We start from the raw sequence: 19,439 nt of genomic DNA, 5'->3' as shown, positions 1-19,439 counted from the left end.
CCCCTACTCTCCCCCCTCTCTCGGCCCCCTCCCCCTCCCGCTCCCTGGCGTTCCCAGCAGCCGAGGGTTTCAGATGTCCCACCGCCGTTTGACCCCCTCCCCCCGTTCCTCCACCCCTGCAAATGAGGTCTGACCAGCAGAGGCAGAGCCCACCTCTGGCTTAGAATCACTGACATTTAGACTCCAGGCTTCAACCTGTTTACAAGCGGGCTTTCCAAAGGAAGGGGGGGGGGGAGGGAAAGAGGACCAAACAAAACACCAACCGCCATCTCCCCCAAACAAGAAGTGACTTTCTGGAGGCTTCAAATCAACAGGCACCACCAAAAAGAGAAAGCAAGACGGGGAAGGAAACATCGGCGACCGGCAGCTTGCCTCCAGTTCTGACAACTGCAAAGGGACGCGCTTTTAGAACTGGCTAGCGGGCTGGGGCTCTGCGGAGAGGGACCAGAAGGTGCCAAGCCCAGAGAGGCGCAGACATCTCCCCCCAGCCTCCCACCCCAACCTCTGTGGGTTTTGTTCACCGTGCTGTCATCTGTTTTTCAGACCTTTTTCTGCATCTAACATGGTGAAGAAAGGGGTGAAGAAGAGAACAAAGTAACTCCTAGGGGAGTGAAGACCGCTGGTGACCACCACCACCACCACCACCGCCGCCGCCGCCGCCGCCGCCGCCACCAGCTCCTGCCATTGCGGCCACCCACGTCCACCATTCACCGGGAGACTCGAGAGGCGCTCGGCGGCGGGCCCGAGAAAGGAGCGAGGAGAGGCAGCCGGCCCTTCCGAGGAGTTATGGATGTTGGTGCATTCACTTCTGGCCAGATCTGCGCCCCGAGGGAGCTAACCAGCGGCCGCCACCTCCAGCTGTCTCCTTGCCTCGCACCAGGTCTTACCCGTCCAGTATGTTCCTTCTGATGAGACAATCTCCAGTGCCGAGAGTTTCAGTACAATGTGGAAATGGATACTGACACATTGTGCCTCAGCCTTTCCCCACCTGCCTGGCAGCGGCTGCTGCTTCTTGTTGCTGTTCTTGGTGTCTTCCATCCCTGTCACCTGCCCAGCCCTTGGTCAGGGCATGGTGTCACCAGAGGCCACCAACTCCTCTTCCTCCTCCTCCTCGTCCTCGTCCTCCGCGTCCTCTTCCTCCTTCTCCTCTCCTTCTAGTGCGGGGAGGCACGTGCGGAGCTACAATCACCTCCAAGGAGATGTCCGCTGGAGAAAGCTCTTCTCTTTTACCAAGTACTTTCTCAAGATCGAGAAGAACGGGAAGGTCAGCGGTACCAAGAAGGAGAACTGCCCGTACAGTAAGTAACAAATGCGCGCTCCCCTCCTTCCAATTATCCACCCCCCACCCCACAAGGGGGGGAAAATCTGTTCCAGATGTGGCCAGCTAAATATTTACGTCCCCAACCCCTGTAAAATGATTAAGTGGAATACTTTCACACTAAATCACTCCCCCCCATACATTGTGCTGCCGCCCCCCTCCCCTTGACGCAGCTCCCTCCACACCCCCCATTCCTTGCCACCCCATCTGCCCCGTCTCTCTCTCTCCGGCTTGTCATTCCCGGGACCACGCAGGGCGCTGGAGAGTTGTTGCTGCGCCTAGATGCCCCCCTCCGTCTCCATAGCCCTTCCGCACCTCATCTCAAGGTCCCCTTTCCCTCCCTTCTGGAACTGGCTCGAGTAAACACATTTGGTTTCTTTTCGCTGGCAATCTTATTAAGAGTTTTGGGACAGTTTTCTCAAGCTGAAAATAATTATCCGCTGTCAATTATAGGGGCTTTATGGGAGCTTTATTTAAGAAAGAAAAGTCAATTCCGCTGGCTCCCCACCCCCATCTCTTTACCCTATTACCTATCTAGACAGGAGTGCAAACATTTTTCTGGTTTTGATTTTTTTTTTTTCCCTTGGCCCCGCATGTTGGTTTGAGTGATTGCAGTCCATGAAGTTAGCTTTTCAGGCCCGACCGCTGCTATTTGTCTTCTGCCTGCCTTCTCTCTTGGTAACATGATGCTCATGTCTGCATTGTCAATGGCATATGCGCTGCTTTGTGGTGTCCTGTTGTACTCGTTTCTTCTGAAACCTCTCATATTGCAGAGCCATACTACTACAGCACTGTAAACATCTGGGACTGGATTCACACAGACCTCACACAAATTTCATTGTCATTCTTTTATTTTCAAAGTAAAAGTCATGAAGTCTGTTTCCATGGCTATAGTTTGTCCCATTGGATGAGGTTTTCTGCTCAGGATAAATTATGCTCTCTGCCCCGTCCATTTTCCTTTCTCTCTCTCTTTCCTTCTTTAGCTCTTTCTCTTCTTTCTTTCTTGCAGGGGTGTGGGCTGGGTAGGGGGAGGGAGAACTAGAAGAGGAGGGGTGGATATTGTGTCTCTTCTTGAATCAATCCAGCAAAGCCAGATTACTCTGTTGGCTTCCTTTCCTAGTTACTTTCAAGTGGTGAGACTTATTCACCCTCTATTGATTGCTATTTGAAAGGATCCCGAGGCTATGTAATGGCACACTGAAGACAGTAGACAATGACATTTAAACATCTTTAATGACCATTTAGCATTATCTCAATGGTCCTTCCAAGTTACCTTTTAAAGGGACCTTTATGTGTCAGTTGTTTGGGAATTTCTTGCCAACTAACTTAAATACGTAGGTCGGACATTCCAAGATACATTGGCCCAGAAAAGTATCTGGTACTAAGGGGAAAGACAGTTAATCAGAATTTAGCTTTTTTTTTTTTAAATAAAGATCTACAGGAATTAAGACTTAGATTTCTTATTTGGCGATCCACACATATTCAACATTAACTTCTGTTCCTCTTCAGCTGCTGCTTCCATTTACTAAAATTAGCGATATGTTTATAAGTAATAAAAATACTTGTGAAAGTATCTTAAAATATTCCATCTAGTGTTTAACATAGAGATGTTAAATAGTCCATTACCTATTTTTTTCCATTCTGATTCATAGAAAGTGGCTGAAATAATGTCATTTATGATTTTTTTGTTTGAAAGTCATTTGTTACCTGAATTCATTAGATACTGCGTTTAGATGGTATAGTTGTTGATTAAAATTTAATACCTTTGTTCACTTCTAAAACAAAATAGTTGCGCTGTCATCCAGGTAGAATTATGGGGAAGAAGTAAGCTAAACACTTGCTGAGGAGTGAGCTGGGAGTTAAAAAAAAAAAAATGCCCATTGACTGAAACTCTTCTTTGTATTTTTAGTTCATGGAGATAAATATATTTTCAAAGTGTTAACCTTGGGCAAAATTCTGGTTTTTTTTTTTAGACACTAACTTGATTTTGCTGTTGGTATATTTTAAGTGTCTTTATGACATGATATAAGGACCAATCTATACTAGTTTATTCATGCAACTGAAATTAATATTTTCTAAAATAATAATCATGTGTGCTTATTTAATAAAATGATTGCCAAGGATATAAATTGAATTATATTTTTACAGTAAGAATTATCTGCAAAGAGAAGAGTATACAATTTTTATTGCATAAAAACTAGTGTGGAAAATTTCCATTCTAACTGTCCAAAGTACAATAATATCTCTTCCATATGATAAAGTATAGCAATAGCCCTTGTTAAATATCATATCTTATATAGTAATGCAATCATAATCAGTGGTTGAAAATGAAAGGGGGTGGGGCTTACTCTGTTAAATAATGTCAAACCACAAATAATTTAGGCTTTCCAAGAACATCTGTATCAAGACATAGCAAGTGAAAAGTAGAGGTTGAAAAAGCCTTAATTTCACATGTGGCTGGCTAATCAGAACACTGCTACAATTTCCAGCTGGACTGATTCAGCTGAACTACATGGTATCATTAAGATATTGTCTAAATGTTGCATAATTACATGTGAGCAAACTTTTGCCATGCCTACAGGGTAACCAGCCAGCCAGGCCACCAAATGGTAGCCTGTTAAATATTAGGGTTTCTGAAGAGTGTCAGTTCCTTGTCCAAAAACCACTTTTCAGTAACATTTTCCTAAACAAGTTATTAATTATTCTCAATATACAAAGCTGTTCTTTTGAGATTTGCTTATTTGAAGCTTAATTTTCTTTGTTACTTTTGACCCTGGTATTATTGCTGCTAAAATACAGTAACAGCTTATCTAAGAGGTTACATGTTTGGGATGTCCTGGGTAATTAAACAACTGCTTTATTGGCTTTTTGCCAGCAAAATACTAACAAAAGGGAAGTAAAGAAATCACCCATAAGCACTGCAAAATCATTTTTAACTTCTACCTCCAAAGCTGGTTCCCAGAAATTGGATGGTTCTAAAAATGCGATATGGGCTAAAGAAACTCTTCTCAATTTGCTCAATTTGGGTGATTATAACTTTTTTTTTTTTTTTTTTTTTTTTTTAGTGGAAGGGGTTAGTTTTGGGTTTGCTTCTATGCCATTATATGAAAATAGAATAAAGGGAGCAGAGATGAATTATGGTTCTTCTGCTAGAAGTCTGAGAAAACTTGAATAATTTAGAATAGCTGTAGTGTATCTGTCACTAGATGTGCTTAGGCTCATTTAAGTTTGTTTTATCATTATTTATATCTAGAGCTTTGCCCTTGAAACATTACTATTCAGCTCCAGTTCTGGCCCCCTAGAAAGGCTGGATACATCTGTTAGGTACCCTTGCAACTGGGACTGGTAGACTTATTTCTGGATGTGAGTGGACCGTGGGCTTCTCTCATAGTTGTCACTTGTAGAAAACGGGAGTTAGTAAAAAGAAAATGTATCCCTAAACTTGAGAGATCCAAGAATGGCTATCCTCAAAATGGAAAGTCACAGTGCTTATGAGTCTTTGCGGGAAAGGAGTTTGGGAAACAACATAGAGATCAGTATGTACTGCATAGCATGTACCTATTTCTTCAATATATAGATCATTCAACACATAATGGTCCTATAATTTAGATATAACTATTCACATTTTCCAAAGTAAACTGAAAAAAGGAAATTACCCAAGGTCATTCAACTGGAAATTGGCAGAGTCAGGTCAAGACCAAATCTATTTGGTTATATTGTTTCTTTTACCTCCACTACTGGCAACATTGATGCCAATATATTTGAATTAGACACCTCAAAACTCTAAAAAACAAATTATCCAAAATCTTAATCACTTCTTGCTATGAACACCAACAGTTCTTCAGGTTCAAACTGGAACAGTAGTAAATTGAGAGAGGAACAGAAATGAAACATGTTCAAGGTATCCTCACTGCAGGTGGCTACATGGTATCAGACAAGGTCAGTGCATTCTCTAAGTGAAATATCTCTTTTAATATTTTGTTTGGGAATACATTTGCTTATGGAAACACAGAATGCATGTATATGGATCTCACCTCTTTAACAGGGCATTAGAAATACGTGACCATTTAAGAAAAATCCATGAATGTCATTGTATATAGTAACTGTTTACAGCTGAGGGCAAAATGTTTAATTGTTCCCACATGTAATAAAATAATTTGATTGTAAATAACAGTGTGAAATTGGGCTTTTGCAGAAACTTCTGATACATGACTCTAAAAAGGACAAAATCGTAGAGACCTCAAGCTACATATATGTCTGTGTGTGTGTGTGTGTATGTGTGTGTGTATAGAGAGAGAGAGAGAAGCTATATATATATATATATATATATATATATATATATATATATAAAAGAAAGTTTTAAAATGAGTCTGCAAATCAAAAAGATACTTCACCTCATATAAATGACAAATTACTGTCTAGGATTAAAGGTTTGCATTATTACTTTTAAATCAGGACTAGGACTTACTGTAGGAAGTTAAATAATGTGAGAAAGTAATTATGGAGGAAAATAGGGACTTGAATATCATCTCCTAATAAATATACAATGGATTTTTGGAAAGAAAACCTATATACAACTTATGGCTTCCTCTGGTGTCTTATTTAAGTTGTAGTCATTTCTAGAGTTTGGTTGCATAATTTATAACTGGCAGCACTTAATCATGCGCATTGAAGATTTATGAAGGTGGAAGGCACTGTATTTAATGTTTACATGACACTGTCCTGTTACCTTTACTGCATTCCTACCATATGGACCCTCCACTTTGATGGCTTTATCATAAATCCATTTAAAAATACACAGAGTTTCCTTTTCATAAATCTGATTTATAACCTACTAGAAGAAACCCAAGAAAACAGTTGGCAGAAATCACATGCCAACATTAGAGTATGAGAATTCAGAAACGCCAAACTTTAGGTAGGTCTTGGGTATTTTAGGAATCTATTAGGCAAAGGTATGGATCACTCTTTAAAAACAGGTGTTTTCAAAATGATGTTTAAGCACAGAATTTAAAAGAGAAACTGCGTTTTACAGAATGAAGGAAACTCCATTACATGCATATTTTCTTCTATATTTTTACTGTCTGGTTTAGAGCAAAAAGGCTTATTCCAGTTCATTTTTTTTAGTGTTTAATGAACTTATAGTAGAATATGAATGAGCACTTTAAATTCCTGCACAGTTACCTTAATGTGCAGAGGCAAATCCCATTTATTATCCAAACGTCTGACTTTCCACAAGCCAAAATGTTGGAAAAAAGTTGACAGCTCATTTGAAATGGAGCTAATGTTCCTCACATTTATGAGCTGCCTGTGAATATCTACATCTTTCCTAAGCCTTAAATGTCTGTATGCTTATCCAAAATTGTAGTACAAATGAGATTTCTTTATTATGCTTCAGAAGGAAGAGTAATACATGTGTATTAGTTCAAAGTGATTTTAATCTATCTTAACATTAATTCTGTGAACTTTGTAATGAGGAGTAATTCAGATGACGTTTTTAGTATTACTATTCCAACATTTGTTAGCATTAACAGTTGATACTTGCTTAATGTAAGTAAGTAAAATATTAGCATTTCCCTCCCAGAAATTAAAGTTCTCTTTTAATTTTCCAGTAAGATGGGACATAAGATTTATGTTTATGTAATTTTAATACAGCTTTATCACAGTCTAGCATATCTAGAAGATAATGAACCTCATTTTGCCTCAAGTCCTTTATGCAGAAAAATCTTCATTTTTCATGGTATACTGCAATGATTTAAGATCATTTACATTTACCATTTGACCAGTGGTGTTTGTTACTTGGTTTTGCCAATCAAACATACTTACTTTTCATGATTGGCACTCTTTTTTTTTTTTTTTTTTAGTGCCTGTTACCTTTACTTGTGCCAGTCAGTCAGGATGACAAGTGACAACCTAGAAATAGGCCTTTAAAGTTAGTGGGAGAAAATATATCTGCATCTTGGGAAGTCATCAGTGACACTCTGATCAAGAATTAATGAATACAAAATGTCGATGCTTTATAGAATCAGTTTAAAACCAAATATTTAACCAGTACAGAGTTGACACAAATAGAAAGTTTCAAGATATCTAAAAGGGAGCCAGGTCATCCACCAAATAATGGCCTTAAAGGCTCCCTTGCCTTTAAATCAGGTCAGTTGTGTTCTTTCTTTGAACACTGTGTTCTAATTGGAACAATAAATCAAAGAAGACACTCAGAGTAGATTCCCATGTAAGGTGGACAACTGGACAGTGACTTTTTACTGCTGCTAACACGTGCATCCAATTACCATTTGAAAGATTCATAGTGCTGGCAGTAAAGCATTGCCTTATTTTATAGTTCACCTAATAATTCTTCAGCCTAAATCTGTCCACCTTTACCTATATCTAATCTGTCAGTATGTGTGTTATCATTAACGAGGAATTTTCAAATGTTTGGCATGCTTCCTACAGTGAATGATGACACTGAGCGATTAATGAACCATTTAATTAACCATAATAGAAGAGGCAAAGTATTGATTAAGTCAATATATCCCCAACTTCAGGTAACTGTCAACCAAATATAACCCAATAATTGCACCACAACTATCACTTAATTGTGAACGGTGTGGGTTAACTGCAACTTAATTACAAGTAGCAATGGTTAACTGCAAAATTGAGAACTTTTTTTAAAAGGCATTTTCCTGTAATCATTATTTTCTTTCAAGCACCTGGTGTTAACATGCTTTACTGAAAAACATACATGTTAGTTCATCCTTAACCTTTTTTGATGCATTGCCCCTGTTTGAGGATAACCTGACCTATTCATAGAGTCTCTACAATTTAAGGCTCACCAAGTTCTAATAGTTCTGTCTTGAGGCATTTATACAGCTGAACTATTAGACATCTGTGATAGCCCTGCCTCTGAGGCAGTGTGAACCCATGATACTTTTTCAGTCCTTCATTATTTTCCTCCTCTTTTTCTTGTCCCCCCCACCCCACCCCACCCCACATTTTCCCTGGTTTCCAAACCCTTTCCATACCATTTAGGCCAGGGAAAGTCATCCATTATCATTGCTTATAATATGACATATCATGTCATATTATATTTGGAGCCAGCAGTCTCAACCTTTTTGGATGTGCAACATCCAAGACAGATAGCTTATATTCTATGCATGAAAGTCTTCAGCAATGTAAATTCCACATACTCCATCAGGAGTCTCTTCTCAGTTTGAATCTCCAGTGAATTCTCCCTTATCCCAGCACTCAAGTCAATTTCTTATAGCTTTGCCTTTAGTGAAATAGGCAAACCACAGATAAGTACCTTCTGCAAATGAATGCTGTCTGGTTACTAAATCATCATCTTGTATTTTTCCCCAGATTAAATATTCTGTTTCCAATAACTCTCTTTGCAGGTTCATTTTACCTTTCTTTTAACTTGTTTTAGTACATGTAACACTTACTAGCTACTTTGTCAATTTCCTTACTTTTTTTGTCTTTGTCTGGACTCCTATAAGAGAAAGTGAAGATGATTTAGGGAATCAAATAACTATTCCTCTTCTATTTTAGTCATCATTTATCTCTAAGAAGATGAATGCTAACCATAAAGGTCTTTATTATTTCCAACTTCCGTGATTTCCCTTAAATTACAAAGCTTCTCTGTACATCCCTGTCAAATGTTAACTTTTAAAAATAAAACCCATTTTCTCATTAATAATGGCTATCAAAGGGGAAAAAATGTAAAATACACATGCATATATATATATATTCCAGACTGACCAAATATAGAAATGCACATATCTTTGTTGGAAAAATATTAAGACACCTACAGGAGTTAGAATTTGAATTAATAGATACATGTATGCTCATATTTCTTTCAAGGAAGAGTCTTTTTGTACTGATTGCTGAATTAAATTTATTTTTATTACATACAGGATCTGACTATATAAGTTAGATTGCTCTGTTACCATAATAATTAAAAGTCAAGCTTCTTTTTACGATTGATTTCAAATTAAAAAAACACAATTATTTCAAAGTATATAGATATATAGATGTAGATATATTTCCAAAGCCTAAATTGCTTTGATTTATTGATAGAATTATTAAAAGAAAAATGAATATTTTGTAACATGGGGAAAATGGTGACACATGATATTAATTTACAAACTATTTCTCATCTAAAGTGAGCTATATTTACAATGTTATTAATAACAGTAATTACCAATGTAGTAAACCAGATTTCTAGGGATTTTTTGGAACATCTCCGTAGAAGGGTATGATTCTACAAATATGAAAAAAAAAGTGCTAAGCGTGTTGATCAAATTATGGAATAAAAACCTGATAAACAAAACTACAGAAGTGCTCTCAAGCTGAAGCAAGAGAGATGGTAAAGAACATATAATTAGAATGTTCGAAGCCAGAAGAAAAGCAGAAGAAGCCAGAGAGCATTTAGACACAGACTGTGGAAGGAGGAGGACATGCTTTGCTAGAGTGATGGAGACAAGGGTTTTGAACTCCCAGGAAAGAGATCAGGCTAATGAGTAGCGCTGCAAAAGGGTTGACATGACAAGAAAGGTGTGAGGGAAATATAACCCAAGCCCTGGCATTTGACTGCATGTTAAATTAACTGAAATGAGAACCTGTGATCTAAAAGGAATCCTACAGAAGTAATCGCAGCCACGGTATCAAAGTAAGAAAGGCCAAGTCCAGAGTTCCTGCTAAAGAGGCAGTAGGAAAGAGGGATTAAAAGTGTGGGCTTTGATTAAAAGTGATTACAAGTATGGCCCTGGATTGCAAAGACGCTTTGAAGACACAGAAGTGGGTGTAGTTGAGGCTTTGAACTGCCAGACAATAGTGTATGACTTGGGCAAGTTGTTATCAGTAAAACAACAACATTGACAATACCTTCCTCTTTCCTATATGGTAATGATTAAATGAAATTATTCATTCATTCAGCAGAAACTGAGTGCCGCTTTGTGTCAGATACCGTGTGACATGTACATACAGTACTGAAAAACGATGCTGGTTTTGCTCTCACAGAGCTTCACTCTAAAGACAGTGAAAAGAAAGAAGAAAGAAAGGAAGGAAGGAAGGAAGGAAGGAAGGAAGGAAGGAAGGAAGGAAGGAAGGAAGGAAGGAAGGAAGGAAGGAAGAAAGAAAGGAAAGAAAGAAAGAAAGAAAGAAAGAAAGAAAGAAAGAAAGAAAGAAAGAAAGAAAGAAAGAAAAAAACCAAGTAAACAAAGATGTGATGAAAAATTGGGGTAAATGCTATGGAAGAAACAAGTAGTGTCCTCTAAAAGAAAACAACTGGGAACTATTCTAAACCTCACGGCTAAGAGGCATTTGAAGGTGGGAGGTGGAGATGGGAAGAGTATGGGGAGCGATGCCTCCTCCAAGAAGTACAGAATCGGCACACTGAGCCTGGGGTTTGGTGAGAAGTTTGCTGAAGTCAGACTTAATGCATGAATAGCTTAATGGTGCCTGGTGCTTAATAAGGCCTCAGCAAATGGGTATTATGTAAAGAAAATGTAAGGATGATGCTTCCCTTTGTTTTAAGGGAAAGGATCAGGAAAACAACTAGCAGATTATTTGCTGAAGTGGGAAGTAAAAATATTGGAACTGAAGAAAGTGGCAGGAATGAGGAATGCACCTGGCATTTTTAGAAAAAGAAAATATTAGAACATCTGAAATTATTTAAGATTTGCAATTGTAGCATCTGTAATGCTCTAAAGTTTGGGGGAAAAGAGTAAAGGTCTGGTTTAATAGACTAGTAGCAGATATTGGAAAATTGAAGATAATTTGAGGAGAGAGAGAAGAGTTGAAAATAAAGAAGATAAAAAATGTGTTAAAAGGACATATTGTAAAAAAAACAAAGGAAAAGAAACAGGGACAAAACAGGTAACTGTAGAGACTGGAGGAAGGCAGATTACTGCAGAAAAGGCAAAAAGAGAAAAGTGACTCTAGGTGAAATATTTCAAGACAAACTATGCTTCAAGTTATGATACGGTTTTGAACCAGGATTATCACAGATGCTCAGCTCTCAGTAAATTCGGTAGTTAAGGTTCTTGTTTCTCATCCCATGACTGTGACCTTTTTGGCCCATAGCCTCAAAGGGTTTACAATCTAGAGATAGAGACAGGAAATCTTCACAAGGGGTTGGAAGATAACATAAGACATTTATACTAACCACCAAAGAAGCAGGGCAGAAATGAAGTGAACAGCAACCCATGGGATGCATGAATGACATGGGCAGGATCACACTGAGGATAAGGACTCCAGCTAGACACCAATAGAGAGGAGCAAGAATGTCCTAAAAGAGGGCACAGAAGCATGTGGGCACAAAACCTTACGTGAAGTTTCCAGGCAATAACAGGTAGGCAAACGGGGTGGAGCAGAGTTTACAGGCTGGGGCTACCTTATGAAACACAAAGTATAATACACTAGAAAGTGTTGTCATGTGTGTGGGGGGTAATATAAATACCCTTGTATTTGAGGACTTCACTTTTCTGCTAAAATATTACATTAAGAGTTTTCATTTAAAATTAGACTTTTTCATTTGTTTTACTTTTTGAAGTAAAGGAAAAACAAAGAGAAGGCAAAGAAATATTTTACATGGCTATATAAATTATAGTATAATAGACATAACCTAAACATTGAAATTCTAGCTTGATCAGCCAAACAAACCAAAACCCAAAACTGATTTTATATTAGGGACACAAAATAGTTCTTCTGATCTACCCCAAATGTCATCTTCTTTAGCACTCATCATTACTTAAAAATTTTAAATAGTCCCTACTGCAGAAGTTCTTAAAATATACGTAGTGCTGGGAAGGGTTTTGTCATTTCTCAGCAGATTCCCAAAGACAACTACCGAACCCTCAATAGTACTTGCTCCCATTGTGTATTTCTTCTTGTCATTCTTGTTCTAAATTAGCTCAGACTCACCTGGTTTAGGTGATTAGGAAAAGAAACAAAGTAGATACAGCTCCTTTTCTTGCAAAAGAATATACTTAAATATTTTTAAGACAAACGAGGAGTAAGACACAGACAGCAAATATGCAGCTGCCCCCAAGATGAAGACCATGAGCTTTGGAGACCAACTTCTTGATATAGAATCAGGGTTCTAACCCTCAGTAGCTTTGTGGCTTTGGACAAATTACTGGGTTGTGATCTTTGCAACTATTAAGTGAAGATAATAACATCACCCACCTCATCACTGTTGGCAGGATGAGATTATAAATGTGAAATTCTCAATACAGGGCTTGGCGCGTTTTAAGAGCTCAAAATGTTAGCTCTCATTACCCTTTTATGCTATGACTACTGTGTTGTTTTTAATTATGTCATTTTCTGAAAGGATCGCTAAGTCATGGCCTAATGTAAGATTAGACAGAAAATTGATTATCATACTACTTTACTTCATTTTATAGTTTATAAGGCATTTATACTCATGTGTTCATGAGTTGATTCTCAGAAAAATTCTATAAAATGGATAAAATAGTCATTGTTACTCCCATACTATATTTAGAGGAGAAAACTGAGTCTAAAAGTTACGGTGCCAGGCTCAAGTGAGATAGTTAGCATAAGTGGGTCAGGATTCAAACCTAGGCTAGGCTCAGCAAGGGTGACCTTCTGCCTTGGTGTGCTGGGACAGTCTCAGTATGTGCCTCTCGCACTGGCATATTAATAATGGCACCCTGTTCACTCTCGAAGGCTCACATTACAAAATCACCCTTAGCCAGTTTGCCTCTGTGTAAGGCACAAACCTTACACAAGCCAGTCCTCTATTAAATACTTGAATTTCTTCACAATGTCCTTAGAACAAGATCTACATTCCTTAACATGTCCTGTAAGGCCCTCAGGACTTGTTCCCTACTGATTCCCCACCCCATTTCTTACTATACTCCCCATGATAGACATACTGAGTAGATGTTAGTTCCAGAACATGCCTTGTCCCCTCATGTCCAGACCTCACACACACAACGAGGTCTAGCTGGAGTTCTATTTCTCTCCTTGTCCCTAGCACTCCTTCCTGTCAAAATCCTGTTAGATGTCATCTCTAGGAGGCCTTCCCGAACACTCCCCAAACATTTTGTCTCTAGTATTTTAATGCACTCTCACACTTGATGAGTTGACCCATCTAGTTTCCTCATACACAGAAGGCCTGTTGAGGGTAAGGACTGTACATACCACATTGACCTTCACATGTGAGCCCTCCATACAGAGTCTGGTATGCAGTGGGTCCTTCCCATATATTTACTAAGTAAAAAGTGTAGTGGGGTGCCTGAGTGGCTCAGTCGTTAAGCGTCTGCCTTCGGCTCAGGTCATGATCCCAGGGTCCTGGGATCGAGCCCCGCATCAGGCTCCCTGCTCCACGGGAAGCCTGCTTCTCCCTCTCCCACTCCCCCTGCTTGTGTTCCCTCTCTGGCTGTCTTTCTCTCTGTCAAATAAATAAAACCTTAAAAAAAAAAAAAAAAAAAAGTGTTGTTTTTAACTGCATATCCTCAATCCAAATCACTTAGACTCTTTGGTTCAGTCACTTGGTCTGGAAAGCATGATTAATACACCGCCTACCCGAAAAAATATGGTTGAAGTAAATTATCTTTTAAAATTATATTAGGTTCTAAGTTCTACAGTTCTGAGAACTCAGAAAATGTTAGGCCCATCATTACCTAACTGAAAGTTAAGTACTTAAATTCATACAAACTTCTGAATGGATATATTATGTAACCCTTGAAATGGATTCTTTCCCACATTTCTCCAGTTTTCCTAAAGTTACTATTGACTATGGTCAGTGGATATAAATGATGACTTTATTCTCTTTTAAAATTGATGCTGGCTGTGAGATACTTTTTGTTTCGGAGTTATAGTTGGATACTGGAGTAATTTTAGGAATTAAGAAATGAGAAATTCTTGGTAATTCATTTAGAGAAGAAGACTGTACTGCAAAGAGTGGGAGTAAAGCATATGGTTCATAGTCTTGGTCGTGTCAAAACATTTGCTGTGCAGTCTCAGGCATGCCATTTACTTTAATGTGACCTCAGACACCTAATCTATGGAATGAGTGCATTGAACTAAATTATTATTAAAATATTTTTATTCAATACACTCATTGCCTAGATTAAGTACCAGATTCTGCAAGCATACAGATATCAGGAGATAACAACTATGATATGCTGAATAATAGCCACCCAGAGATATTAAGTCCTAATCCCCAGAGCCCGTGAATGCTACTTTTTATGGTAAAATTTTTGCAGGTGTGATTGAGTTAAGGGTTTGTAGATGAAGAGATGATCCTACATTATCCAGATGGGCCTTACATGCTGTCACTTGTTCTTATTATAAAAGAAAAAGGGAGATTAGACACACACAGAAGGCAGTTCAGTGATGGAAACAGAAAAAAGAGAGACTTAAAGATGTGATGCTTTGGTTTTGGAAGGAAATGTGAGCCCAAGGAATGTTGCTGTAGAAGCTGGAAGAGGAGAGAGACACTCCCGCAGAGCCTATGGAAGGAGCTTGGCCATTCCGATACCTTCATCTGAGCCCAGTCAAATGGATATTGGGCTTCTGGCCTCCGCGCTGTGAAAGAATCAATTACTATTGCCTTAAGACACCAACTTTTTAGTAATTTGTTACAGCAGTCAAAGGAAACTAATAACAGATTTTGATACCTCAGAGTGGCGTGCTGCTATAACAAATACCTAAAAGTGTGGAAGTGACTTTGGAATTGGATCATGGATATAGGCGGAAAGAATTCTGAGACACATGACAGAGAAAGCCTAGATTGTCTTAAACAGACTTCTGTAGAAATACAGGCATTAAAAGCGCTCTGGTAAGGGCTCAGAAGGTTGTAAAGAGCACAGTAGAGAAAGCCTACATTATCTTAGAGAATACATATCTCTTCATAAACAGAATATTGGTAGAAATATGAATATGAAAAGTGATTCTGATGACAGCTGGAGGAAATAGCGTGTTACTGGAAACTGGAGGAAAGACAGGCCTTGTCATACAGTGGCAGATGCTTAGCTGCGATGTGTATTATAGTCATGCGGGAAGCAGAACTTGCATGAGGCGAACTTGCAAATGTAACTGTGGGGAATTCCAAGAAATGTGTTGAAGTTACAGCCTGATTTCTTGCTGCTTTTAGTAAAATGTGAGAGGAAAGAGATAGAGTGAAGAAAGAACTGTTAAGCAAACCAGAAGCAGCACTTGATGATTTGGGAAATCCTCAGCCTATCCAGGTGGCAAAAGATTGCTAAATTAGGAGGTACACCAGGAAGTGTGCTCTACAAAAAAGGCTGGGGTGTGGCTGGACAGCCTTAATCTAGTGCTGGAGAGATTAGGCACGTGACTGATAGGTTCCCTCAGCCATCTCAACGGAAGCTAGGAATAGAGATTATAAAAGGAGGATCTGAGGAGGACCCTCCAACTACTGACATGGATGCCTATGACATACACAGGAGACCCACAAAATTTTGAGAATGTTGTATCAGCAGAAACACTGCCGGCTTGGACTAAAAGAGACAGAGTTGGATAAAATGAAGGAAAGCTTTCAGATTCCCACAATCGTACAGGCAGGAAACAGGCTGATAAAACTATTCAGTTACAAACACATGCTAGCTTTAAAAAAAAAAAAAGGAAGGATCACCATGAGGGCAGAGCCTTAGGCACAGAAGGCAGAACCACAGAGGTAGAGGCAGAGACCCTAACCATAGGCCCAGAGGCAAGACCCACAAGCTATGGAGGACTATTCCAAGGCGCTGAAATCTACAGGAATTTGCCCTGCTAGATTCTGAAATTGGTTGAGAATGGTGGCACTTTTCTTCCTTCCACTTTCCCTTTTTTATATAGTGGAAACATCTATAACTGCTATACTATGCCTGTCCCACCACTGTATTTTGGAAAGAGATACTTTATTTTCTAGTTTTACAGATTCAGAGATAGAGAGGAGTTTTGCCCCAGGATGGAGCATACGCAGAGTCTTACCCACACCTGATTTAGATTATGTAGATGATGAGACTTGGGATTTCTTAACTGATGATATTTAAATGAAATTTTGGACTGGAGTTTATGCTGTGTGTAAACTTTGGGGGATGTTGGGATAGGGTGAATGTAGTTTACATAAGAGATGGCTGTGACTTTTGTGGGTCCAGCAGGTGGTATAGTATGCTGAATAATGGTCATCCAAAGATATTGGGTCCTAACCCCTGGAATCTCTGGATGTTATTATATATAGTGTTTTTGCAGCTATGATTAAATCAATGATTTTGAGGTGAGGACATTATCCTAAATTATCCAAGCAGGCCCTAAATACCATCACAAATGTCTTTATAAAATATAGGCAAAGGGAGACTGGACATACACACAGAGGGCAGAGGGTGATTTGATGATGGAAGCAGAGAGAAGATTTGAAGATGTTATACTATTGGCTTTGAAGATGAAGGAAGGGCCACGAGCCAAGCAATGTGGCTCAAGAATCTGGAAGAGACAATGAATGGTTTCTCCCCTAGAGAGCCTTCAGAAGGAATGTGACCCTGCCAACATTTTTATTTCAGCCCAGTGAAACTGATACTGGACTTCTGGTCCCCAGAACTGTTAGAAAATAAATTTCTATTGCTTTAAGCCACCAACTTTGTGGTAATTTGTTATAGCAGCCCCAAGAAACTAATACAGTCACCTATGACCATTTTATGTGGCCCAAATTAAGGATAATTTGACAAAAAGAGTATCTTATCATGGAAAGTACTAAGCATGAATTCAGATGTAAGGGCAAACACTTTCTCTACCTCTTAATTGTGTGACTGAGATAGATGTCTAGATTCTTCATCTGATCACTAAGATTAAAATAATTTCTGTAAAAATATCTAACCCACTATCAAGCTTATAATAGAACCTCAAATTTTAGTTGAATCTGACAATGAGTTTAAACGACCATATATCTGTAAAACGTTGCTTAACAAATAGAGTTTATTTGCACACAATACCCTGATTGCTGGGCACTGCCAGAGCAGAGGAAGGGCTTTGATTGTTTGATGCAGGACTGTGGTCTGATTTTCCACTGGGTTATAAATTCAGTGTGGATTAAAGAGCATCAGTTCTCTTCCTCCTCACTGGTCCAAGAGCCACACTCCTGAAGGTACATGCTAAGCCCACGGGAACCTTTCCAAATTAAAGAGGCCCTTTTAGAGTTAAAGGTGATAGCAGATCTATTTAATAAATGGATGATTAATATAATTAAAATGTAAGTAAGTGGTACTCTCCAAAGTATTTCAATGTCTCAGTATATTGAAGCCACATTTGCTCTCTTTGAAACTATACCCTCATCCTCTATCCTCTGTCGCTGTGGATAAAATTCACATAACATCCTAGTTTAAGCTTTTCACATCACAAAAATGTTTCCATAATGGTGCAACTCTCCTAAAATTTATTGTCATGACTGTTTATGTCACTTAAATTTTTAAAGCCTGGAAAAAAGCATGATTCTAAAACTGGCATTTCCTCTTATAGAAAATTAGTTTCTCTCACAGCAATAGGGGCTATGAAGTTGCAGACAGTAGATACATGTTTTTTTGTCATGTCTTAGGGTAATGGGGCTTTTCTCTAAGCTGAGGCTGACGGTGACATCTCCTAAGTTGGAGTGTGATGGAACTCACTGCTTTTTCTCCTTCACACTCATGGTTAACTGAGTGTTGGGGCTATAGTAATTTGAGAAGAGAGGGAATGGTGGTGATATTGGGAAAGGTGGGTGCAATTAGGCATAGGGCTCTCATGCAAGGGAACTGGATAAAAGATCCGATCCACAATGATCTTGAGCACAATGAGCATGTTGGTGGTGAGGATCAATCTTACCATCCCTGGTGGCATTCAAAGATTTTTACTTGTAGTCTCTGAGACCGAGCAAATGGCATAGGTCCATACAAGTCTACAGGAGGCTTCTGAAACATGCTTAGCAATAGAACGCCGGTTGTGCACTCTGATTTGAGAGGCAGCCCCTACCTATTTCTCTTAATAAAAATAAGATTCCTTCTAATAAGTACATAGAAAGGACATTTGGAGCAAAAAGAGCAAGAGAGGCCAGATTTGAAATAGCTACTAATAATAGGTAATGTTAAGTATTTCTCAAAGTTGGGCCTCTGGACCGTGTGATCAGAATGAACGAGGGTGCTGGCTCAAAATGTGAACAATAAGAGCCCTATTCCAGAAGGACTGCAAGGGGGTAGGGGAGACTGGTAAGAGGTACACACACAGAAATCTGAACTTCAGTAGACACTTCAAGTGATTCTTAATGCCAACAAACCTCTAAGAAACAACCAAATTAAGGATGATACTAAGTTAGGTATGGAGGTGAGGAGATAAAAGGCCAAAGGTGTCTTGAGCTTGGAATAATCTAAAAAAAACCTGGCAGAATGAACTTCATACGCATACTGCATGTTTGCATATTTTCCATTTTTGCACATAATCTGGGAATGGGGAAAGTGCCAGTATATTTTGTAAAGAGGAAGTAATTTTAAAAGTGAGTTAAAACATATGCTGAAGTGTTAATGCTCTTTGGTTGGTGGAAGTTATTGATAAATCTGAGATGAGGTCAGTTTTCAGCTCACTGTGTAAAGGCACGAGTCGCATGCGCCCAATCTGGGGTGAGGGGAGAGACGACGCGACACCTGTGTGAAGCTTCTCCCTGTGTCAGAGCACCCTGCCACTGTTATTTATGAGTAAGAGCTGGGGGTGCTACACCAAATGACAATTGTGTAAACAAACTTTTAGCCATTCAGGGCTCCTCCCACTTGTTTTGTTATTGTTGTTGTTATTTTGAAGCCACAGGAATCTGTGTATAAGCACCCCTAATCCCAAGAGTGTTCGCAGGAACAGAAACCTCCAAGTGATCACTTGAGTTTGCCGCACAGCTTCTAAAGCTAGAATCATGAAGAAAGAATACTGATGAGATTCTAGAGTTTCCCAGAAATGATCTTCCAAACTCCAGCAGCTCTTTAATAGCTTAGGCATTATTGAGAGGAATGCCTCTCTGTTGTGACACTTGCTTTCTTCCAGTTGTGGAAATCATTTGAGCATCAGTTCCCGTTTATGACCCTTTTGTTCAGGTGATTCAGACTGGCAGGCACTACAGAAAAGGCTGTGTGATATGTCCACCTTG

At 39.1% G+C, this 19,439-nt stretch overlaps 1 protein-coding gene across 1 annotated transcript in view; it reads left to right on the top strand.

Annotated features, from left to right (window-relative positions):
* The first annotated feature begins 217 nt into the window (after positions 1-217).
* The window catches only part of FGF10 (fibroblast growth factor 10), a 79,906-nt gene continuing 60,684 nt past the window's right edge, over positions 218-19,439 (top strand). Inside the window, exon 1 of the mRNA XM_036111771.2 lies at positions 218-1,298. Within this exon, the coding sequence (XP_035967664.1) occupies positions 944-1,298 (355 nt within the window). The 5' untranslated portion in view covers positions 218-943. The remainder of the gene's footprint in view (positions 1,299-19,439) is intronic.

This window comes from Halichoerus grypus, chromosome 2, assembly GCF_964656455.1.
Source record: "Halichoerus grypus chromosome 2, mHalGry1.hap1.1, whole genome shotgun sequence".
Lineage (NCBI taxonomy): Eukaryota > Metazoa > Chordata > Mammalia > Carnivora > Phocidae > Halichoerus > Halichoerus grypus.
Note: the sequence above shows the minus strand (reverse complement) of the source record. Positions and strands in the feature narration are given on the sequence as shown.